General features: G+C 33.7%; 1 protein-coding gene and 1 non-coding gene across 2 annotated transcripts; one reads left to right on the plus strand and one right to left on the minus strand.

The window, feature by feature from the left end:
* Window positions 1-575: 575 nt before the first annotated feature.
* Window positions 576-679, minus strand: LOC127903584 (small nucleolar RNA R71). The gene has a single exon (XR_008056292.1). It is a non-coding gene; the product is annotated as a small nucleolar RNA R71 (small nucleolar RNA).
* Window positions 680-24518: 23839 nt separating this feature from the next.
* Window positions 24519-26145, plus strand: LOC102611213 (trihelix transcription factor GT-3b). Its single transcript, XM_006480987.4, has 2 exons — window positions 24519-25299; window positions 25404-26145. The coding sequence occupies exons 1-2, from the start codon at window positions 24976-24978 to the stop codon at window positions 25956-25958; spliced, it is 879 nt and encodes a 292-aa protein (XP_006481050.1). The 5' UTR covers window positions 24519-24975; the 3' UTR covers window positions 25959-26145.

The following is a 26145-nucleotide window of genomic DNA, read 5'->3' on the forward strand; positions in this document are numbered from 1 at the left end:
GTATCGTAATTTCTCCCTCTTCTTTATTTTTATTTGTTTTGTTCCCATCTTTATTTTTTGTTTTGTTTGCATCTTTATTTTTATTTTATTTATTTTGCATGCATGGTCGTAGGTCATTATTACCTAATCTTGAACCTATAGACCTTGAATTAGAAAAAACACTTCGCACACACAAACACGTTAAAAATAAAATGGATTTACAAGCACCACAGGAGAGGCCATTTAAGGACTATTTTAGTCCCTTAGCCAATTTGAGCACGTCATGCATAAGATACCCAAATGTAGCTGCTAGGAGTTTTGAATTAAAACCTAGTGTGTTAAATTGTCTCCCTACATTTTATGGCCTAGAAAATGAGGATCCATATAATCATTTGAATGATTTTCATGCCATTTGTCAAACATTCAAATATGAGAATTTTTCAGATGATGATGTTAAACTTAGACTATTCCCATTTTCTTTAAAAGATAGAGCTCGTTCATGGCTTAATACATTGCCTGCTAATAGCATTGCATCATGGGAACAAATGGTTACAAAATTTTTAAATAAATATTTCCCAGTGCATAAAACCAATGCTATTCGCAGGGAAATCTCGGAGTTTACCCAGAAAGATGACGAGCAATTTTTCGAAACATGGGAGCGATTCAATGGGCTACTCTTGAAGTGTCCACATCATGGGTACGAGAAATGGCACCAATGCCAATACTTTTTGGAGGGATTACTACCAAATGTGCAAGAATGGCTAATGGCAACAAGTGGAGGAGAGCTAATGTCAAAAAGTGCATCAGAAATTTGGGAATTCTTCCAGCGACAAGCGGATAATTCCCAACAACGGAGTCGATCACTCAGGAATACTAGAAGAATTAAAGGAGTAAATGAGGTTCAAATTGGCGAGTCAACTTCGGGAATCAAAGAAGTCAAGGAGATGGTTGAAGGTCTTGCTCGACAAATAGCATCGTTATCGACTGCTAAATCAACAGAACCACATGACCATGACTCATACTCAGATCAAGCCAATGCCATAGGTGTAATGAGAAAGCCATCAAATTACAACCCATACTCCAACACATATAACCCTGGATGGAGAGACCACCCCAATTTTTCATGGTCTCAAGGACTCCAACAGAATGGACCAGCAGCTCCAGCTCCACCAATGCAACCAATTCCTCAAGTTCCTCAAGCCTCTCAACCACCATTCAGACCATACAATCAGAACCAGAACTACTCTCAACCCAGACCATGGGAGGATGCATTCCAAAATTTCAAGAATGTTACTCACTCCACGATTGAGCAACAGAATCGCACCATTGATGGACTACGAAATGAGTTGAGAGCAGGCTTCAATTCACAAGCCCAATCAGTTTCAAGCCTCGAGAAGATGGTGGGACAGCTTGCTTCTTCAGTTCAGACCTTGGCAATGACCGTTGAGAAAGGTAAGTTTCCAAGTCAACCAGTGCCTAACCCTAAAGGAGTACATGAAGCAAGTACCAGTTCACCACAGCAGCATGGAGAGGTCAAAGCAGTAATGACCTTGCGAAAAGGAAAGGAAGTCGACAACAAAGTGGAGATGCCGGTGACAAAAGAAAATCAAATTATACCTGTGAATGTTGATGACTCATCACCGGAGGAGATAGAAGAAACCAACCCACAAGAATATGTTCCCAAAGCTCCATTTCCTCAGAGGTTAGCGAAAGGAAAAAAGGGAAAATCCACAGGTGAGATTCTCGAAATCTTCAAACAGGTAAGTGTTAATATCCCTTTGCTTGATGCTATTAAACAAGTTCCATCTTATGCCAAGTTTCTTAAAGACCTTTGTACTAAAAAGAGAAATATGCATGTTCAAAAGAAGGCATTTTTAACAGAAAACGTTAGTTCTATACTCCAACATAAAATTCCTTTAAAATGCAAAGACCCAGGCTCCCCCACTATCTCATGTAGTATAGGGAACCACACAATTGAGAATGCTTTGTTGGATTTAGGAGCTAGTGTAAATTTGTTGCCTTACTCTGTTTTCGTGAAACTTGGACTGGGAGAATTACACCCAACTCCAGTGGTGTTACAACTTGCAGATCGGTCCACGAAAATACCTCGTGGTATTGTGGAGGACGTGCTTATCCAGGTAGACAAGTTTTATTTTCCTGTTGATTTCATTGTAATTGACACTCAACCAATACAGGATTCAAGGAAGCACATCCCCATTATTCTAGGCCGACCTTTCTTGGCAACTGCGGATGCTCACATTCAATGCAGGACTGGAAATATGCAGTTGTCCTTCGGCAACATGACTATGGAACTGAACATCTTCAACATTGCCAAACAACCTCACAGTGCAGATGATGGAATTGTTGATGTGGATTTAATTGAAGCATTAGTTGATGACACTTTTCTTTCAAACCTTAGTGATGATCCTTTACAAACATGTTTAACTCACTTTGGTTTTGATTTTGATATTGACAGATCAGTTGATGAGGTCAACGCCCTGCTTGACTCAGCACCATCTATGGACACTAATAAATGGAAGTCAAGAGTTGAGCAACTAGCACCATCAGAGAAGCAACTCATTCCATCATCAGAATCACCACCGAAACTCGAGCTCAAACCATTGCCCAACACTCTGGAATATGCATTTTTGGGAGAAGAAAGTACTCTGCCGGTAATCATCTCATCATCCCTAAACGATGAACAAAAAGGTAAGTTGTTGGATGTTTTGAAAGATCACAAAGGGGCATTAGGATGGACCATAGCAGACATCAAAGGTATAAACCCAGTAGACTGCATGCATTACATTCACCTTGATGAAAATGCTAAATCTACTAGGGAAATGCAACGTCGGTTAAATCCTAATATGAAAGAAGTGGTTAGAACTGAAGTCCTTAAGCTATTAGATGCAGGTATCATTTACCCAATTTCTGATAGTTCATGGGTCAGTCCTGTACAAGTTGTCCCTAAAAAGTCAGGAGTCACAGTAGTTACGAATGCCGATAATGAATTGATACCAACTAGAGTAACTACAGGATGGCGTGTATGCATTGATTATAGAAAATTGAATTCTGTCACACGTAAAGACCATTTTCCTTTACCATTTATTGATCAAATGCTTGATAGATTAGCAGGCCATGAATTTTATTGCTTTCTAGATGGCTACTCAGGATATAATCAGATTCCCATAGCACCAAAAGATCAGGAGAAAACTACTTTCACTTGCCCTTTTGGCACATTTGCATATAGGAGAATGCCATTTGGATTATGTAATGCACCTGCTACATTTCAACGATGCATGCTAAGCATTTTTTCTGATATGGTTGAACGATTTCTTGAAGTCTTTATGGATGATTTTTCTGTCTTTGGTGACTCGTTTGATCAATGTTTACATCATCTAACACTAGTTCTGCAGAGATGTATCGAGAAGAACTTGATCTTAAATTGGGAGAAATGCCATTTTATGGTAAAACAAGGTATTGTTCTCGGTCACATCATTTCGAGCAAAGGTATTGAGGTTGACAAAGCCAAGGTGGATCTCATTTCTAATCTTCCTCCACCTAAAACAATCAGAGAAGTAAGATCTTTCCTTGGGCATGCTGGTTTTTATAGACGTTTCATTAAAGATTTTAGCAAAGTTTCTAGACCCTTATGCAATTTACTTGCTAAGGATGTACCTTTTATCTTTAATGATTCATGTCTTATGGCGTTTGAAAAATTAAAACAGTTGTTGACATCATCACCCATCATTCAGGCCCCAAACTGGAACTTACCATTTGAGCTCATGTGTGAAGCATCTGATTATGCAGTAGGAGCAGTATTAGGACAAAGAGTTGATCGAATTCCCCATGTTATTTACTATGCTAGTATGACATTAAATGATGCACAGTTGAACTATTCAACTACTGAAAAAGAAATGCTAGCAGTAGTGTTTGCATTGGAAAAATTTCGATCATATCTTATTGGTTGTAAAATAATTATATTCACGGATCATGCTGCTCTTAAATATCTTCTCACAAAGAAAGATGCAAAAGCCAGACTAATTCGTTGGGTGTTACTTTTGCAGGAATTTGACTTGGAATTCAAAGATAAAAAAGGGATAGAAAATGTTGTGGCGGACCACCTCTCTCGTCTCCATTTTGACACAATTATAGAACAATTACCATTAAATGAGTCATTTCCAGATGAACAATTAATGAGTGTGGAAGTATTACCTTGGTATGCTGATATAGTTAATTATCTTGTTACAGGTAAACTTCCAGAGCATTGGACCAAGCAAGACAAGGCTAAATTCTTTGCAGAGATAAAGAATTTCTTTTGGGATGACCCGTATTTGTTCAAGTATTGTGCGGATCAAATTGTTAGACGATGTGTCCCAGAAAGTGAAATTCAGAATATCCTTTCATTCTGCCATGAACAAGCTTGTGGAGGCCATTTCAGTGCTAAGAAGACAGCGACTAAAGTTTTACAATGTGGTTTCTATTGGCCATCTATATTTCGAGACGCTTACACTTTCTGTTCTTCATGTGATAGGTGTCAACGAATGGGAAGCATTACACGAAGGAACATGATGCCACTAAATCCAATTTTAGTGGTTGAGATTTTTGACGTATGGGGTATCGACTTCATGGGACCTTTTCCCCCTTCTTTTGGCCATCAATACATATTGGTTGGTGTTGACTACGTCTCGAAATGGGTAGAAGCAATTCCATGTAGGACCAATGATCACAAAGTGGTGATAGGATTTTTGAAAAGCAACATTGTTTCACGCTTTGGATTCCCTCGAGCGATAATCAGTGATGGTGGTGCCCACTTTTGTAACAAAGCATTCAAAGCTCTTTTGACAAAGTATTCAATCACACACAAAGTGGCGACCCCGTATCATCCGCAAACCAGTGGCCAAGTTGAGATCTCCAATCGAGAAATAAAGCACATATTAGAAAAAACGGTGAGGCCGGACAGAAAAGATTGGTCATTAAGACTTGATGATGCCTTATGGGCATATAGAACGGCTTTCAAGACCCCGATTGGGATGTCACCCTACAGGCTAGTGTATGGAAAAGCTTGCCACCTACCTGTGGAACTCGAGCATCGTGCATATTGGGCCATCAAGAAATTCAATTTTGACATGAAGCAAGCCAGCTCAGAAAGAAGATTACAGCTGGCAGAACTTGAAGAAATTCGCAATGACGCGTACGAAAATGCCAAGATTTACAAGCAACGAATGAAAGTCTTCCATGACAAGCAAATTATGAGAAAATCTTTCACCCCAGGTCAGAAAGTGCTTTTATTCAATTCTCGCTTGCACCTATTCCCAGGTAAGTTACGCTCTCGATGGTCTGGCCCATTTATTGTTCATACTGTTTTTCCACATGGGGCAATTGAAATTAAGGACCCAAAGAACGGTGTCACGTTTAAAGTTAATGGTCAAAGATTAAAGCCATATCTAGAATACCAACCACGTGGAGAAGACACCGAAATAAATTTGAGTGACCCACCAGATTTGAATTGATTTTTTTTTTCTTTCTTTTCGTTGATTTGATTTTGTTTTCTTTCTTTATATTATTCTTTTGCTAATTGAAATTGTTTTTGCATAAGTGTGTTTATTTTACCATTAAGTTTTCTCTTATCATTGTTAATCATGAGTCTCATACTTAGGCCGTTCCTCCTGAACATTCTTAAACCACTTCAACGTGTCAAAACTCATCTCAAAAGGCAGATTCAATTTTGTAAAACACAACGCATTTGGGCTCTACAACCACCAGAGTTAGTAGCCTATGTTGAGGGTTTAGAAAGCCAACTCAGAGACATTGAGAGAAGTGTTTACGACATCCAGTTGGAGCTTGAGGTAAATTCAATAAGAGGACGATTTTAATTTTCTTTGTGTGTTTTAATTTGTTTTTCTGTTTGTGTGCTTTAGTTTGTTACCCCGGTGAAGTGGCGGATAACGGTACTCCGTGACAATCAAGTCGGTTACTTCAGTTTCCCATAATAACTGATATTCTGAGGCGAAGGTATGGACAGAAACGAGATTCTAGCGAAGCTTCACAAGCGATTCCCTTCACTTCCTCAGAATGCCCTCCTTACGATCTATAAAGCTCGGTCCGAACGCATGCGATTACTCATGAGGAATAACATACCTGCTGACATCCGTTGGTTAATCGAGGCTAAAGTACGATCGGCAGGTGAGTTACCTCCAAAATTTATTGCATACATGCCTGGTTGTGGTAAAGGAAATTATGCAAGAAAACGACGAGCTCGAAGAATTTCTGTTGCTTGTCATAAGTGTGCCAGAATGAGTTGCAATAAAAACCCATGTTCTTTAGGAATGGTGTCTGATAACAGGGAAGATAAGATTCAATTCATTAGGGATGGCTTGAATAAGGAGTCATTGGATGATATCCTTTTGTCTCTTGAAACGCATCCCAGTGGATATGTGCAAGGAGCGATTCTCCAGTTATGGCCATTATTCCAGAAAGAGCATGCACGATATAGTCTCGGGAATCTGACTATAAACGACCCTGTTTGCCAGTTTATAAGAAAACTGGATAGGAAGCCTATCCTCGACCCATAGAGGGCGTTCAAGCCGTTTCTGGACGTAAAACCAGAGGAAGATGTGAGCCACAGTCGCAACTACCTGTAAATATCCTTTTACTTTATTGTTATTTTATTTCACTATTATCTTATTGTTTGCATTATTGTCTTTAATAATTTTATTACTGTTTGCTTTTTCCTTTTTACTGTTTTCTTTTTGACTTGCGAGCACGTGCTTTACGCGTTATTTGACACTGACATATTACCTCATACACAACCATGACCCACTATCACCGAGATTCTTAAATGTGATTTTCTTTTTGTCACGCACTCACAAATTGTTTTCGAGAAGTATCACAATGGCAGCTACCCCCAATAGACAATTCAAGAACATTTGTGTGCTTTCTGGATTTACCTATGGCAAACATAAAGAGTTCGTTGAGGCAGCCATAGATCTTGGTCGAAGCATAGCAGCGAGAAAATTACACTTGGTGTATGGAGGAGGTAACCGAGGGTTATCAAAAATGGTCTCCGAAGCAGCTTTTATCAGAGGAAGTCAAGTGTTAGGCATCATCCCAAGAGTCCTAAAACCATTGGGCAGTTCGTCTGACTCATCAACTGGAGAAGAGTTAATCGTCTCAGGTATGCAAGAAAGAATAACTGAAATGCTTAATCATGCTGATGCTTTTGTTTTCCTTCCAGGAGATCTTGCAACACTAGAGGCACTTATGACACTAGCATCTTGGGCCCATCTGCACATCCACCAGAAACCCATCGGTTTGTTAAATGTCAATAACTTTTATGATGGCTTTATCGCATTTCTTAACCATGCAATAAAAAACTATTTCATTCCCTCTAATGTGAAAAAACTCTTTATTTGTGCTCACACTGCTAATGAGCTACTTGATATGTTACAAGCTTATCGACCGGAGCCAGACCCCTGGACCTTTGTGTTGGAGCGTCCAAATAATGATGGTAACAGTAGCCGCAGTAAGAAGTACAAATTAGATTTAACTCTCCGCCTGTAAATATTTTCTTCTGTGTTACACCACCCAGGTGATGTCTTCTAAACTCTACTTCTTTCATTTCAAACATTGAGGACAATGTTTCGTTCTGGTTGGGGGGAGGGAATAGTCGACAATTGTGGAATTTTGGTTAAGTTTTTACTAATTTTTTGTTGTAGAAACTAACTGTTGCTAACTTTTTGTGTTGAAGATGGCTGAATATGGAGTGTAGTTACTCTAGAAACGCATCTTCATTGTTTAAAAAAAAAAATTCAAAAAAAAAATTCAAAAAAAAAAAAAATTTCAGACATTTTCTTTTTCTTTATTATGTGTTTATGTTTATTTTTCTTCTTTAATTTCTCCTCTATAAATATACATTTTCCAACTTTTGAGTCAAAGATGGCTGAATATGGAGTGTAGTTCCTCTAGAAGCGCATCTTCTTTTAAAAAAAAAAAAAATCATTTTCGTTTTCTATCATTTTACGTGTAACTTTTCTAATTAGTTTTTATGCATCATTTTCACATTTCTGCATGCATATTTTCCTTTCATGTTTAGAATAGGTTGGGGGGTAGAATGATGTTTAAAAAAAAAAATAAAAAAAAATTGTGTGATTTGTTTTAACATTGGATGACATGATTAATTTCAAATTTTAGTATTTGTATTATCTTTGGTCTTAAGTGATGTTACGCTATGTTTGCTACTTTACATGTTGATGTCGGAGACAAATGTGAGTTGCTTGAAGGAATGAACATGTCATAATAAGTACCAAGTGAGTTTTTGAGCCTATTATTTTTCTTGGAGAATAACCCTTTTGCCCACTCTTTATACAGCTTAGCAGTTTATTATTTTATACACGATCTCTAAATTACTTTTGAGTTAACCCTTAAAAAAAAAAATTGTAAAATAAAAAAAAAGAGAAAAAAAAAAAAGAAAAAAGAGTGTGTTGCTACATTTGGAGGCCCATCTAACTAGTAGATATGGAAAATTATTTAGAGCCTAAAAGACGATGGAGAGGCCATCTTTGATCTGTTTGAGCCTTTCAAGCCATCCCTTTTATTTAATATCCATAGTTAACCCTTTTGAGCCTTTAAAAAAAAAAAAAAAAAAAAAAAACATTTTCTTTGTCAACTTATCATCTTGACCCACTCCGATTTGGAGTATTACCTGATATCTTATAAGTTCCATCACCTATGTATGTTTGAGAAAATGTAAATAATTATTTTGTTCAGTGAAGTTATGCCAAATAAAAGCAAAAAACAAAAAAACAAAAAAAAACAAAAACAAAAACAAAAGTTGTTGTTTCAAAAGAATAAAAATAGGTGAAATCCACCTTGCAACTTCCAAAAAAAAAAAAAAAAAAAAAAAAAAAAAAAAAAATTCTCTGCATTTTTCTCAAACATACACTTTGTTTTCCTTATTTCCCTTCTTTGTTAACCATGTCCCTAGCCTACGTTACGTCCTAATAAAAGTCCTTCTTGATTTTAGGGAACTATAGTCCGAAGTAGAAGCTAGTTATATGGGCTAAAAAGATGTAGTGATGCATAATTAAAAAAAAAAAAAAAAAAAAAAAGATAAATAAAGTGGGTTGACTAACATTTTATTTGACTTGAGATCGTATTATTTTTAAGCTGAGGGCATATTTATTTCATCTTGGTGAGAGCATGTGATATCACTTCTTTATTATTTTCTCTCTCAATTACCATTCATTGGAGTGACTATTTTTATTGGGATTAATTTATTTGTGAGAGTGTCACTACTTCCAGTGAGATTTTGGGGTTTGACATGTCATTCTTGAGAGTAGCTAAAACAAAGTCTACTGGGCTAATTCATGTGGATGGTTGATGTGGGTGTGATGTTGCTTTAGACTGGAGATAATGCTTATACTTTTATTTGAGTGTTATCATTAATCTGATGGAATAAATACGAGTGTTTCTATTAAAACAAAAAAAAAAAAAAAAATTATTTTGAATTTGAATTTTGTTTTCGCTTTATTTGCTAGGGACTAGCAATAAGCTGGTTGGGGGGTGTGTTGAGTATTAGAAAATGCATATTTATAAAGGAGAAAACCGTTATTTTACATTTTAAGTCTTACTAACAACCCTTACTTTTATATATTTAACCTTCTTGTGATTTAATTACATGTGTTTTATTTTAATTAAGTATTTTATGTATTTTAGGGGCATTATAGTCATTTCACAATAAAGGAGAGATCAGACGGCAAAACGGACATCACTTTTGAACTCAGGACGGTCGAAAACCTTAGGAGGAGCATAAAAGGAAAAATGACACTATTCACATGTACGGTACTATTCACGTGTACGGTACTGTATACGTTACTGTTCACGACACTGTTCACATAGACGGATGATGACGTAGCATTGACCGATGATGTGGCATTGACTGATGAGGTGTCACGATCCTGTTGGACTAAAATTCTTATGTACTGTTGATGGTGACGTGGCAGCATATCAGTGGACGAAAAATCTCGCGTACGGTGCATGCATCACACAGGATTATTTTCAACCAAACCGCGTTACTGTTCATCCGGGTCAAACCGCGTTACTGTTCAAAGTCGGGTCAAACCGTGTTACTGTTCATCCGCGTGGTCAAACGTGGACTGTTGACTGATGACGTGGCGCAATCCTGAGCGTCCAAACTGTTTTTAATCCGATGGCCATGATTTACTCCATGTATCTATAAAAAGGGGGCCTCCCCCCCCTAATTTGATATCTCTGAATCCATTTTTGGGATCCATTTTCTGTAATTCCCTCTCCATCTTGTATTTTCTTCGTATTTTAATAAATTTCCATTTTGCCCCTAGTTCAATTATGAGTGGCTAATTTTCTTTCAAGCTTGGGTTGAAGGTGAAGTCTCAACATGTGTCATGGGCTTAATTTGGTAAATTTATTTTCTCTTCCCCTCTAGTTTTTGTGGATGTTTTGACTTCTCGTCGACAAATAATACTAATCTTGTCTAGTACCGCCTTGGTTACACCGGCCCTCTAGTACAAGGTTATTATTATTTGGCACGATAAGCCCTTAGCACCATATTGATTAGAGCGTGGTTCATGAGGTGTGGATTCCCCCCTCATGATTTAATTGGCATTAATACGGATTATTTAGCCCATGATGCATGTTGATACGGATCCAGATACCCAAGTACGTCATTTCAATAGAATTCTCTTCAATTTATTCTCACCATTTCAATACCAATTTTAGAATTTATTCTCTCCATTTTAATTTAAGTTTTAGCATATTCCAATCATTTCCACCACAAATCCAATCACCCATTAACAAAATTAATTCTACACAATTAAAATCCACCTCCTCGTGGGATCGACACTCGTCACCATTAATCTATACTACAATAGATTCGTGCGCTTGCGAGTACATTAAAATTTGCACAACATACAACATTTGCTTAAGCACTTGGCAGAATCCGTATGTATCATCAGTTGTCACTTGTTGGATATCTTATATCTTTATGCAACCTAACAGTGACCAATTGTTATGCCAACATTAGATATAACATTACATATTTAGGTTTTATTTACCTTATAAGGTGAATTCATATATTCAGTTCATCACTAATTTTAGATTAAGTATGAACTTTTTGGAATCAATTAAACTCAACTCAAAAAACTCAATTTAAAACTAAGTATTGTTATGATATGTTCCACTAAGATAGACTCTTTTGTGGCTCTTTCTTAACTTGTATCATTAAATGGGCGGTCAGCCGAAATAATGAATGTAAATAAATACTATCAAAACAAAATGCTATAGCAAATATAGTAAATGATTTATGATTATCTTGTTAATAATATTGACCAATGCCTTAAAACGAAAAACTATATTAAGTACAGCAGACAATTCCCTATAACTTCCCTCGGCAATGTTGATATACATTATTTTGCTAATTTTTAACTCACTTTATAATTGTAATAAACTTGGTCAGTGCCTCAAATGGCAAATTTGACATCATTATAAATATCATGTTTGTTTTCTTTAACTTTGGTTTTTCCTTTATGTCGTTGGGTGTATTTAGCACCCTTAATAGTTTCTTCATTTTTCTAATTGCTCAAACACTTGACAACAAGATGAGGTTGATGACTTTTTAATGATTTACAGATTGAACTTAATAAATTGGAGGCATAATTCCTTGAGAAGAGAAGAAAAAAGGAAGCCAATTATGTTAAATTGTGTTAGCCTTTGGACACCAAGGTATCGTACTATCTTATTTAATAAATTTTCTACTTTTGTATAGGAGGGTAAATAAATTTACTTGGGAATTAAGAATATCCTAACCTATATAATGTAATAATGGGGTAGTCTTTTTTTATAGGATATTTGAAGAGGAAAAAATGGCAAAGAAAGGAAATTGTATATCTTTTTGTGTTTTGCCAAAACCTACATTAGATTTCCTCTTGTGTGGGCCATATACTGATTAGCCTGGCATGCTCTTAATGTTGTGTTAAAATAGTGCCATAGACATTCATGTGTGAGGGCATTGTTGCCCTGTGTCCTTTTGCATACTTTCACTAATTACTCATGTGTTCTAATATATCGTAAATACTAATATTTAGTATCTTAACTAAAAAAGTTGCAATATTATAATTATGTTCAAAAATTTTTTTATGTTAAATAGATGTTAATTATTTAAAAATTTACTTAATCTTTTCATTTTTATTTTATTTTCTCAGCACTAAAATAACTTTCTATAAATTATTTAATCGTTAACCAGTAAGAAACAAGTTCAAGTTTTTGCACCTTCTGTATCTACATTGTAGCAGATGACCCTAAAAAAATATATGTATATGAAACCCGACTGAATGCAAACAAACAATCAAGAAAAAGTTTAAAAAACCCACATGATCCTCGCTCAATCCCCTTATAGTAAAAAGGCATTATAGCATATCTTGCCATATGTACTGAGTTAACAAGCCTCCAACATAAAACATTTGCTTACATAATAATGAAGTTTCTTGAAACATTCACATAGAGAAATTCCTAAATGAAATTAAAAAGAGTTATCTTTCTCAAACCAACAGCGTACAGTAATAAAGATTCTCAAACCAGCAAAATATAGTAAAGAACTCCAATATAAGAATCTTGAGCCACACAATTGAAGATTTGTTGTAACTGGCCATTCTGGATAACTCCCATCCTACTGCCTGAGCATCTGTTGGGTATAAATACTAATGCTATTAGTGTTAATGTGTAAGTGTACACAACAAGTAATATAATGATAAGTATTCAAGATTATCTCCACATGGATTGATTTTATCAGGCTTGCTACAACAATTTTAACAGTGCAGATTTTGTTCTAAATTAAAATAAAATAATTTATGTAACTAATATACTAATTAAAATAAAAGCGCAATAAATAAAATGTAACAAAGTAAATTATCACGTCAAACTCAATGATAAAACCAATAAGAATATAGAGTAGTTGAGTGAATAAACTCTCTTAATGGTCTTGACTATTTTCTAATAGTTTGCTCGGTTGCTGCAATATCTGCTACAGTGCTGGACAGAATCCTCATGCATCCTCAGCCGTCGCATGTTGGATATCTTATATCTATATGTAACCTAACAGTGATCAGTTGTTTTACTAACATAAGATATAACATTACACGCTTAGGTTTTATTTACTCTACAAGGTAAATCTCTATGTCTAGTTTATCACTAATCTTAAATCAAGCATGACCCTTTTGGGACTCAAGTAAAACTCAATCCGGGAAACCCAATTTAAGATCAAGTATTGCTTTGATATGTTCCACTAAGATATGCCATTTTGTGGTTCTCTCATAACTTGTATAATTAAATAGGTGATCAACCGAAATAATGAATAAAAATAAATGCTATCAAAACAAAATGCTACAGCAAACACGCAGCAACTCATATTTTTAGTCAATAAACCATCAAGATTGTTTATCACTTAACTACAAATAAATTTAGTTCATGGTTTGTAAAAGAAAATAAAGAATAGAGTTTCAGCCATGAAACACATCCTCATGAATAAATAGAAAACACGAAAACAAGAGAAGAATAAAAAGGATTGAGCTCCTAATTGATCTCTGCAATTTTTCCTCTTGTGCAACCCTTAATCTCCCTCTTGAATCTTGTTTTTTTTTTTTTCTCCTTGGGTGACGACCCTCCCTTTTCTTATGATGTATGCTTCTTTTATAGTTGAAAATTAGGGTAAACAGAATCATAGGTCGCACATAAGTCAGATTAGGAAACTGCAGATCGCAATTCTGTAATTATTCCGCGCAGAATTTTCTTTGTCGTTGTTCCAGGATTACTATAGCAATAGTTACAGCAACTGCATTGTTCCAGATTTGTTTCAATTCTTTTGTAGCCAAGTTCTTTTTTATTTTTTACAAGCCCATTGCATCAGCATTCCTTCCTTGAAATTTGGGCTTCCAGACATCTACAATTATACATATGATTTAGCACACAAATTATTCTAAATCAAACAAAATTTATTACAAATAAATTAAGATGAATGTTTATGCAAAATATAACAAAAATGCAATGAAAACACATTATTTACTCTCTAAGTATTATTGATTTAAGTCTAAAAGTGTCATGATAACTCTTATTTCATAGAGTTATCAGCATCCCTAGCTAATGAATACACAAACATTTCAAGTCAAATTATTTGAAGCATTTAGTGATTTACCAAAAGAACTATAATGATATACCTTCTCTCAGTCATGCCTTCCTCTTAATCATAATCCAAATTCCCATGATAGAAATATTTAAGATCAACCATCATTTTCCGAATAATATCTCTAGTATACCATCCAACAACATGGCAGATAAGCTCATCTTTAAATGCCACTCTAAACAAAGCAAATAAAACTGGGTAGTCAGTTATAAATGTATAATGACAGTTCAAATTTTATTATAAGTCCAATTAAAAGAAAGAGCATGGAAAACCCATAAAGTAAAATAAATCCAAAGTATTCAAATAGGGAGTATCAATAAGATGCACACATCTGTACTTTAAAATCATTCATACTAAGCTAAAAGACCCAAAAAAAATTCTCTAATGCACTAAGCGACAAAACATAGTACATTGAAGTCCATCTTTTCCTTATCTTTTTGCTTCATCCGCTTTTTAAAATCATTTGTACATCCCCTCACCTAAGCACCATTCTTCAAATAATTTCCACACTTCGAACTTAAACTACATATTTGCAAAGTTACAATGACTATGCATGTTATAAAAACTCAAATCTCAATGTCATAACCATTATATAGCCAACGAGGCACACCATCAAGTAGATTTTAATGGGTTAAAGACGAGTTATCAAGAGTACACACCTAATGTCATAATCACATCTTAACTGATATTGAAGCTTTTCAACTTGTTCATGAGATAGGAAATAACGTGAAATGGAGAATAAAACAACAAATTATTATCATTTAAAACCTTCAACATGTGCAATCACCTCAGGTAGTTTGAAAATTTTGAAAAAAGTGAACTAAAAATAAAAATTCATTTTCAAGATCAATCACTATAAAATCCTTTGACATGCTCTATAACAATTTGAGGCGACTGCACAGAGCCCTATAGCCTATAACTCTCCCAAGAAGTTTAACAACGACAATATTTTGCCCTGGTCTCACAAGTTGAGCATGAACCTTCTGTGAAAATGATATTGCGGCAAGTGACCCTCCCTTTCAATCACAACATCTTCAGACTCAAGAATCAGATTATCTTCCATCCTAACCATCTCTTCCTCGGCTATTATATGTTCCTCCATCAATTTATCCTTGAAAGACATGGACGGGGAAGTCTCCTCATCACCTTCATCTTTTCTAAATCTCGCTTTTTTTGTTGAGTGATCCTCCTCGATGGGAGGATGAGCTGTCTTGGCAAGGACGGGGTCCGGTTCCATCAGAGAGATTTCTGTAGCAACAATTATAAGACAAATCAATGTTAACAATACCTAAATATTGTTTTGTCGTGTGATAGAGTAGTGAGTTTTATTGTGAGACCCGAGACCTACTATTCTACCACATGGCATAACACATATTGAGGTAGTGTGCCAAGCTCACACAAGTTGTTCTCCTCGATAAATAGGCGAGAGCTAACAGATTAATAAAGAATTTGTTTGGAATTAAGTTGCTATAACTTTTAAAAAACAATTGCTATAAAACAAGAAAAAGAAAAATTGTAGCTGTCTATTATTGGGTGTTTGGTAAATCAATAGCTTTGTGGTAAAAATTAATGATATTTGCAAACATAATTATTGAAATTATATCATTTTTAATTCATTCAATTTAAAATTTAGTTATATAAATTATAAACTATTTTGTTAGATTAAACAATAAAAAATCAGCTGGGTATTAAAGCCCAGCTGATCCGGTTAGCAGCCAGCACAGCCCAGCTGCTTGGCAACAGCCCCAAACTGGCCCAAGTAAGCTTTTTGCGCGTTACGAAGAAAGGCCCAAAATGCAAACCCAAATATGTGTTGCTGCAACGCCAGGCTAGCGTAAACGGATTTTCAATAATTGGCTTTTATTATTCTTTCTCCTCCAAAGATTTTAATTCAACGTGTAACAATCGGAACGTCAATAAATATCAAAAAGCATTACAGGATCAAATTTAATTGTGCTCATTATATCTATATTGTGTTAGCTTATTATTATTAGTATTATTAATGATATAATTGAAATTCAATTTCTTCCCCATGGACGTAAATAGGGTTGAAAATTCAAACCATTTGTACCACTCCGGGAGGTTATTGTATCTATAATTATGCTATTTTATTGGGCAAATAGCCAAGTTGTATCATGTATATATTGGAAGTCCACGAGAAAAAAATAATAATAAAAACTTTGGCTGGAAAATAAATAATACTATATATATAGTAAGAATTGTAATCCTATGAAATACAAAGATTTTAAGAATAAAGACCTTATGGAATAAAAAATATGAAAAATCTTAAATAATTTAATTTGAATATCTTTCATTTAAATCATTTAATATTTTTACATGTCAACACACCCTTGGTTGAGTTGATCTATACCTCCTCCTCTTAAACTCTTACGTAGTGTTTACTTTCTGGAGTGAGAGTGAGGAGTGTAAATTCATTCCACTTCAGTGTTTACTTATCATTTTTAAGAGGGAGTGGAAATCTCATTCTGTGGGCCCCACCAAAATTTGGAGTGAGGAGTAGGATTCCCACTCCCATGGGGAGAGGTAGGAGTGGGAATCCACTCCCCCCTCTTCCTTTTTTACCCTTATATTTAAAATAAAATAAATAATATCATATTATTTAAATTATATTATTATATTATTTTATAAATTACATTTATTAAAAATAATAATTATAAACATACTTATTTTATTAAATTCAATAAAATAAAATAAAAAATATTATATTTATTTAAATAATATTATTATATTATTTATATAAATTAAATTTATTAAAAATAATAATATAAAACATATTTAAAATTAATATTATTATATTTAGTTAAAAATAATAATTTACATTTATTCTAAGTTAAAATTACTTAAAATAATATTATTATGCCCATAGAGAACTAATAATATTACTATATTCTATCTTTATTTAAAAATATAATATTATTATATTTATTTAAAAATAATAGTATTATTTATTTAATTAATAATAATAAATATTTTATTGTAAGAAAATATTAATTTTGTACTATATTATCAATAATAATGTTTCATTTGTGTTGCTGTTATTAATAATTTTTTATTTACATAATTCAAATTAAAATTAATAAAAATTATGATTTACATAATTAAGAATATTAATAATTATTATTAATTTACAAATATAATAAACTAAATATTTTATTTTTCAAGTATATTTTTATTAATTTTTAATTAAAATTTATAATCTTTAAATAAGGGTAAAACTGTAATTTAAAGTCATTTACTCTCAATCTAAGACAATGTAAACACATAAATTGAATTCTGGTTCCAATTCCACACTCTCATTTCAATGTAAGTAAACAACCTACCTTCACTCCCACTCCACACTCCTAATCCCAAGATTCTCACTGCTCATGATTACCACTCCAATCCAAAATGTAAATGCTAGGCAAAGGTTTGGAGTCTCCAAAGTGCCTATGAGAGTATTTTATTTGATTTCTTAATTTAGGCTTTATTAAGCTTCAGTTGTATTTTGAGACTTTGATCAAATTTGTTGGGATTTTATTGTATTGCATATAATATTAAAAAAACAAAGAGTAGGTCTTTTAACACCCCTCAAAATTCCTCATAAAACCCGCTTCAATTGAAATTACCTAAATAAGTAAATAACTAGAGACAAATTGATTTTTTTTTTTAATTTTTACTGGAAGTCAATTAAACATTTCAAAAATATTTACACACAACTGATCTTACAATTTTATTTATATTTTAAATTTTAATTGAAAAATATTTTAAAATTTTGTAAAATCTTAGAGCTCTAGAGATAGAAGAAAACAATTTAAGATTTTAAGATTTGTATGTATTTTATAAATAAATAAAAAACTTAAAAGAAATCTTTTTTAAGATGATTAATTTAAAATATGAATTTGTATTTTATAAATTAAACTCAAATATTTTAGGAAATAAATTTGAAAAGGGGTGTTGCAAACTCCATTCTTGACTAAGAAAAAAAAATATTCGTATAAATTGGAAAAAATCGTTCAAGCATAGAGTAATCTATTAGATTACTAGTGATCCAACTACTATCCCACTCAAATTAATGGGCATTAATTATTAATGTTTATCATGCAGGGATAAAATTACAATTCATGAAAAATCAATAAAACATTAATGACTAATATGATGTGATAGTTACATATAAGTTGCCATATTAGTTGAGAGTTAAATATTAAGATAATATAATTAAAATCTCTAATATTATTAAAAAATTTATTATATTTCTCTAAATTTTTCATTAGCGACATTTTTTTTCTAGTGATGCATTAATATTGCAAACTATGTCGGTCAAGACCCAACTTATAGATTAGTCGTTGCAGCATATATAGACTAAAACTCTATACTAAAATGGGCAATATTTACTTCTTATAGTAATGACTAGGGTCCGGCTACAGTGCAACGGTGATACGATACTACCGTTGCATCCAGCCGTTGGATCCACTTGGATGAATGGATCCAGTGGAATCCAACGGCTGGATGCAACTGTGGTACCGTACCACCGTTGCACCATAGTTTTCTCCTAATGACTAATGATATTTACGCCTAATGGTGACACAGGGGCAGTGACTGCACAGTAACCAAAACAATGCACTAATTAAATAAGGCATTTTGATTTTCAGGATATAATGACATTAATCATTGAAATAAGGCATTTTGGTTTTTAAGATATAATGACATTACTGTGAAGTTGTACTCTAAGCACAATAGTTTAGAATGACAAAAAGAAAATAGACGAAGAAACATGAGATATAAAACATTAATTAAAATAGTTGGACTGTTTTCTTCTTAATAATAATAATCATTGAAAGTATTGTATATCTTTCTAGTATAGAGAAATCCTCAATTCAATTTGAATTAGTCACCCATTTTCATATTTAATTTGAATTAATCATCTATTTCAAACACATGTAGATTTACTACTCAACTCTAATTTGTAATTAAATCAAACACTAAAATAACTTGTCTCACTTTCCTCTAAAACAAGAACTTAGTATTTTGAAATATTCGTATAATTCCAACAATTTGCCCACAAGCAGAGTTGAACCCCAAGCAAATTGGCCCACAAGTTTAGTTTGTAATTCTACCGTGACTTTTTCTCCTCGAGGAAGATTGACGAACCTACGAAGAATGTGGTGTCTATTTTTTGGTTGTTTTCAACTCATTGTCCATCAAAATTCTATAACGACGAGGATTAGGTGATGACAACGGGCCTAATTCAAATTACCAATTTACGCGAACACGTTTCAAAGTTGCAACCTTTAATTTATTATACAAGTCCTACGAGAATGGGCCACGGAATCGGAGACATGAATACACTTCGAATCAAAGCCTAAAAAAACTTTTTTACAAGACCAGATGCCAGCGAAGACCCTTTCTTGCGTTACGTATTCGTTTATTTCCACAAAATCAAATGCTGTGGTTGGACGTGAAACGCATGTAGTGATGCAATCGCCACTACATCATCATCATCATCATCATCCTTATTCCCATTATCAAGATTAACACGACCTTCCTGTGCATGTGCGTCCCCATTGTTTGACTTCAACCTTCCACGTTGTCTTAACCCCTTTAAGTTTATTAACCAAATTTTGATTGGTGCAGCGGTGATGAGCTCAAACTAAACTCCACCGCCACACACAACCGAGATATTTGAATTTCTTCACACAGAGTTAAATTTATTTTCTCTCTCTTTTTTGGGTTATTTTAATGTAACTTTAATTCTTGTCAATTAGGGTTAGTTTATGTGTTTGAATTTAGGTTGTCTATAGATTACATAAACTCAGCTTTCTCTAGAAGACGGAGATGGGGAAAAATGGTGGGCTTCACATGAGAAAGTAATGCGGTATAATATATTTCCATTCCAGTTTTCCAATTGCATTATTGCCGTTAATTTCAATTTTCGCAAGATTCGCGTGATTATTTTATATTAACGTTCCCAAATCCAAATAGGATTGTCTGATATGTGGTATTAAATTATATTGAGATTATGTGCATGCTGCTGTAAAATGTTTTCCACACTAAGACTTTCTCTCATCGTGATCATTTGTGAGTTGACATGTCCTAGGAACGGAAGAAAAACTTCTACAATCCCATGGCATTAAATTATTAATTAATGATAATACCTTTGTGGTTGGCATGAATACTGGTGGTATTAATTAATATTTATTTCACATTTTATATCGGAGTAGGTATTTTGTAGGAGATCTCTTATTTTAACAAAATATGAGATCCCTTATTACAACATTGATATATATACAATCATTTTAAAGTGTAAATATTCGCATATTTTAAAATGCGGATTCACTGTATACACTACACGGTATATTAGTTAACGGAAAAAAAAAAACCAAAACTCTAACCAGATTCGACTCTGATGGAAAGTGAATCATAATTAAAATAGTAAAGTTTGATCCTCTCTCTACCTACAAACGAAACTCTATTCCTTCGATTATGGTTACACACTCAAACGCTATGGATGTTTAATTCACATGAGATTTGATAGAAAGACTGTATGAGTATATACGGGCATCAAAATATTGTTATTCAAATAACACCGCTAACAACGGGAGGTGTTCACTAGGTATGAAACTTCTGGAATGGAATGGGTAAAAAATTTTAGGTGCTTCCGGCCCATTCAATTCCCAATTCACAAAAATAAAATCGTTTCAGCGAAAACAATTGGTTTTCAGCATGTGTCTCATCAAAGAATTCTAATAGACGGTCAATGGAATCAAATTTTACTAACTTCTTCAGTTAATTGGAATTCACAAAAGTTGGTCAAAGAATCGTAAAACGCACTTTCCCATCCAATTCGAGACAGCCTCAGGTGTAATGACTAATGAAAGTTTACCACATAGATTCTCTAGGAGGCTGCTTTATAATGGTTGTGAGTTACAATTATTGCAAGCTTTTTACTATTGAATTTTATTATTGGTCACAAGTTTTGTTATCAAGTAAATTTTAAACCAACATCTGGAATGTGACTAATAAAACTTATAAATTGTAATATTTATAAGTAACAATCATTGCAGGGTTCTATGATTCCATTGAAAATTAAACAATTATATTAGTAGAAAACTTACCACGGGTAGCATGATTTTATCTCATGAATGAATTGGAAATGTAAAATTAATATATAGGACTTTTTAAAAACGTTATTAAAACTCTAATTTTATTTTTTTTTCACCTCATTTCATGATTGGTCTATTCCAAATATATATATACGTGTTGAAATATGTGTGTATAGGCACACCAATAATGTGATGCACATTTGTCATACATGAGATTTTCCCTTTTCCTCCATCAAATTTTTGAAAATGTCAAGTGAAACTAGACGCTGATTAATTGCTGACAAATAATCTATAAAACCACCCAAGGTTAACAGGTTGAAAATTGAAAATTTAAACTCGCGCAGGGTTACACATTATTTTTATCAACATTTTTTTATTTTTATGTCCAATTAGTAGTGCTCTGAAATTCTTTTAAGTGTGTTTATGTATACAGTAAACCTTTTTATATTCATAATATTGGGATCAAATTAATTTATTACTATGACAAGAATATAACTTAATAGATAGATAGTTACAAAAATTATTATTTTAACTTAGTTATCCTTAGTGCAAGTGATATAGGGATAAAACACTCGCTAATTAATAATTAGTTAATAGAGCATGTTAAATTGAATAGATAGATATAGTTTCAAAATACTAGCACATTAATTTTTATAGTGTTTGGAAAAAAAAATATACATAGTAATCTTAGAAGTCTAAAAAATCATTGTCCCAGACAACTTTAGAAAATTTGTTTGTTTTATATTAAACTTTTAATATAATATAACTTATTTTTTTCTGCAATATACAATTAAGAGTGGGACTATTGGTACCCCTCCAGATACCTCTTAAAATCCCTTTAGTTATTTTACAATTTTAATCTTTATTAAAATTACATAATAGGACAATTTTTAATTAAACTCCTACTTGAAAGTTAAATTATTTTTTCCTTAAAAAAATCTAATATTTTAGAAATTAAAAAGGATGATTTTTCCTCTAATTTTCTGGTGAAGAATTTACCATTAGTGGCTACAATAGGGAGAACTAAAACTAGGGATGGCAATGGGGTGGGGTGGGGGTGGGGAGGCCTACCTCATTCCCCAACCTGTTAGAAATTTTTGCCTCCATTCCCCACCCCATTCCCCAATAAATTTAGTGGGGTGGGGACAGGGAATCCCCATGTGGGGAATGCTTTCCCGATCCCCACCCCATTCCCCATTTATCTATTTTATATTAGGTATAAATATATGATTTCAGTAAGTTAAAAATTAGAGACTTAAAATAAAATCATCACTATATTATAAAGTATTTAAATTCTTTTAAAAAAATATCTAAAAGTTTGAAACAATATCTTAAAATGATATTAAAAGTGAAAAATATTTAAAGAGCGTAGCACTTTAAAAGAGAAAAAAAATATAACAATGTTTCATAGTTGAAAAATATTGTAGGGTTTTCTTTCATTCATATCTTGTTTATATTGCATAAAAATTAAAAAAAAAACTAATTGACATTATAATTCATAAAATATAAAAATTATTAAATAAGAATTAAAAATATATTTATATATAAATGGGGATTTGGGTGGGGAGTGCAAAACCAAACCCCACCCCATTAAGAATTTGGAGATTATTTTTCCTCCACTCCCCACCCCATTCCCCAAAAATTATTTAAAATTTTCTCCATTTGGGGTGGGGCTCCATGGGGCCCCAAACCCGTGGAGGATTTTGCCATCCCTAATTAAAACCCGTTGTTTCTTCTTTTGAATGGAAGAAACCCCGTTATTAAAATGAGGTTTAATAGTAAAAACAAATAAAAATCAGAGAATTGGGTTTACACTAATAAATTTAAAATAATGGTATTTTTGTCATTGATGGAGATGTTAAATTTTTTTTAATTTTTTAAAATATTTTAATGGGATTAATTAAGAAAAAGGGTGTTAAGAGGTATTTAGAGGCATGCATGCCAATAGTCCCACTTTACAATTAATTATTATTATATGAAGAAAAGTTCCTTAAGATTAGATTTAGAAAAACAACTTATTACAATGCGAAGTTTATTGTTATTTATAACTAGTATAAATTGGGAACAAAATCTTTTATGACTACATCAATATTATTTCTACATAAAATATCACTATAAAAAGGTTTTATTGTATATATACATTTTGAAAAGCTCTAGATGTATATTTACTTTTTAATTATTTATTTTTACACAATTAATATTTAATTGGGAGGTGTGTAGATATAAAAAAAATATTGATAATAAGAAAAGTGTGAGTTTATATCCAAGAAGTAATCATTTCCCAATGAGTAATGATAAACATTTCAAGTTTTTTATCTCAAGTTTTACCTTAAATAATGTGTTATTAATTAAGTATTAATAATTTTTTTATAAAATTTAAATAAATTAATTGTATTATCTCATTAATTAATTAATTAATGAATAAAATATTAGTTAGAATAAAAAGTTTGAGATGTGCTCCATAATGATTTATGCTTTATCAATTGTCATCCAATTTGCACCCTCCCGGCTCGTCCGGCGCCAAATCACAACAAAGACCCACGTGCAATCCCCAAAAGCCAGCCGCACCCGATATTCCCCGGAATGGCAATCCTGCCCTACCTACCGGTAACGTGGCGATCTTCCACTCGGTGATCGTTTTATTAGGGTATGTTCGTGTGGGGTCAAAGGTCAAATGTTTGGATGAGACTTGAACAGGTCGTCGGTGTGAACACTAACCCCCGTGGGTCCAACGATTTCCAAAAACCTCATCACTTCTCCATCTTATGATAATCTCATGCACGCCACGTGTACAACGATGGCAAAGCGTACACACCACAAAGTGCTCTTTAATCAAATCATCGTGCATCATCCAAACATCATCACAGTTAAACCGCGTATGATTTTATGGGAAAAAAATAAAACGAACGGCCCACAACATCTACACAAGCTTCCATAAAAAGATGCAAAATTCTCTTTTGATTTTCAAAATCCATGCAAAAATGCAAAAGCAAAACACAACCCGAAGAGTAAGCAAGCTTTGCAAAAACAAAATTGAGCCTTATTCATAGCGTTACCGCCACCACGTGTTGTCTCGAAGCGTTTAATTTCTCCTGTCACCTTCACGTGGTTCAAAGGAGAATAGACCAGAAAGTTGACAAAAGGGCAAAAAAAAAAAAAAAAAAAAAACTCATTATTTAAAATTCGCTAGCTTGTAGCGCAAGTTTCGTGTGTCCGGTTGCAGAGAATAAAGCCCCCACCCAGAGCAGCACCTGTAGGAAGAGTTCTCGTAAGGCTGACGACACGTAGACGCAATGGGAACTAATGGGAATACGGAATAGTAATAATAATATTTATTATGAATTAAAAAAATACAATAAACTAAAAAGAAGAAACAAAGAAAGAGAGTTTCCGCGTAGACAGATGAGACTGAGAGGTGACTACTGTGATGAAAGAAGCTTTTAATTTGTTTGGTTTGATTTTCGTTTCCGGAAATCTGATCGAATAATAAAAACGCTCGCTGGCTTTGACACCTATGCGGCAATTAAATTATAAAGGGGGCAATATACAAAATCTCTTTCTTCTTTCTATTCACACTTATAAATCTTTTTAATTCGTAAATTCGTTCGATTCTCTCCTTTTTCTTTTCTTTTTTCTTTCTTTTTTTTGGATCTCAAGATTTATAGAGCTTAAGAGTGATTGCGTGTTATGGAGGGACATCATCAGCACCATCAACATCATCATCATCATCATCAACAACAGCAAATACATCAGCAGCAGCAGCAACAGCATCTGCAGCATCCTCCTCATATCAGTGTTAACGTGGATACAAGTGATAGGTTTCCCCAATGGAGTGTTCAAGAAACGAAGGAGTTTTTGGTGATCAGAGCGGAGCTGGATCGTAGTTTCATGGAAACCAAGAGAAACAAGCTTCTATGGGAAGTTATTTCCACAAGGATGAGAGAAAAGGGTTACAATCGCAGCGCTGAACAGTGCAAATGCAAGTGGAAAAACCTCGTTACCCGTTATAAGGTAAACTAATTAATTAATTAATTAACAACTTAACTAACTTTTTTTTATTAATAATATTATATAATTAAAATTTAATCCCCGAAAATAAAAACCCTACTTTTCAGGGATGTGAGACGATGGAGCCGGAGGCTATGAGGCAGCAATTCCCGTTTTATAATGAGCTGCAGGCGATATTTGCTTCGAGGATGCAAAGAATGCTGTGGGCGGAAACTGAGGGAGGGTCGAAAAAGAAAGCAGCTGCAGCGGTGCAATTATCTTCTGAGGAGGAGGATTTTAACGAAGAGAGCGAAGGCGAAAAGGGTAACGTGATGAGGAAGAAGAAGAAGAGCAAGAGCAGTACCGGGGGCGCTGGCGCTAGTGGAAGTGGGAGTGCGAGTAGCAGCCATAATTTCAAAGAGATATTGGAGGAGTTTATGAAGCAACAGATGCAAATGGAAATGCAATGGAGGGAAGCATTTGAAGCGAGGGAAAATGAGAGGAGAATAAAGGAAATGGAGTGGCGACAAACGATGGAGGCATTGGAGAACGAGAGGATAATGATGGACAGAAGATTGAGAGAAAGAGAAGAGCAAAGAAGAATGAGAGAAGAAGCTAGGGCTGAGAAGAGAGATGCTCTTATTACTGCACTTTTAAACAAGCTTAGAAGAGAAGACATGTAGCTACTACTATAGCTTGCTAGCTACCTGGCTAGCTTTTCTTGAGAGGTTTGTCTTAGAACTGACATCTCAAATATGTTCATCATAAGAATGTTCTTAATTTAACTTGCTTCATTTTCGTTTTCTTTATTTTCTGTTTTTGCCCACGAAGGGGTTCCTTTTGCTTAGTGAAAAGGCTTTAATTTTCTCA

Source organism: Citrus sinensis, chromosome 6 (genome assembly GCF_022201045.2).
Source record: "Citrus sinensis cultivar Valencia sweet orange chromosome 6, DVS_A1.0, whole genome shotgun sequence".
Taxonomy (NCBI): domain Eukaryota; kingdom Viridiplantae; phylum Streptophyta; class Magnoliopsida; order Sapindales; family Rutaceae; genus Citrus; species Citrus sinensis.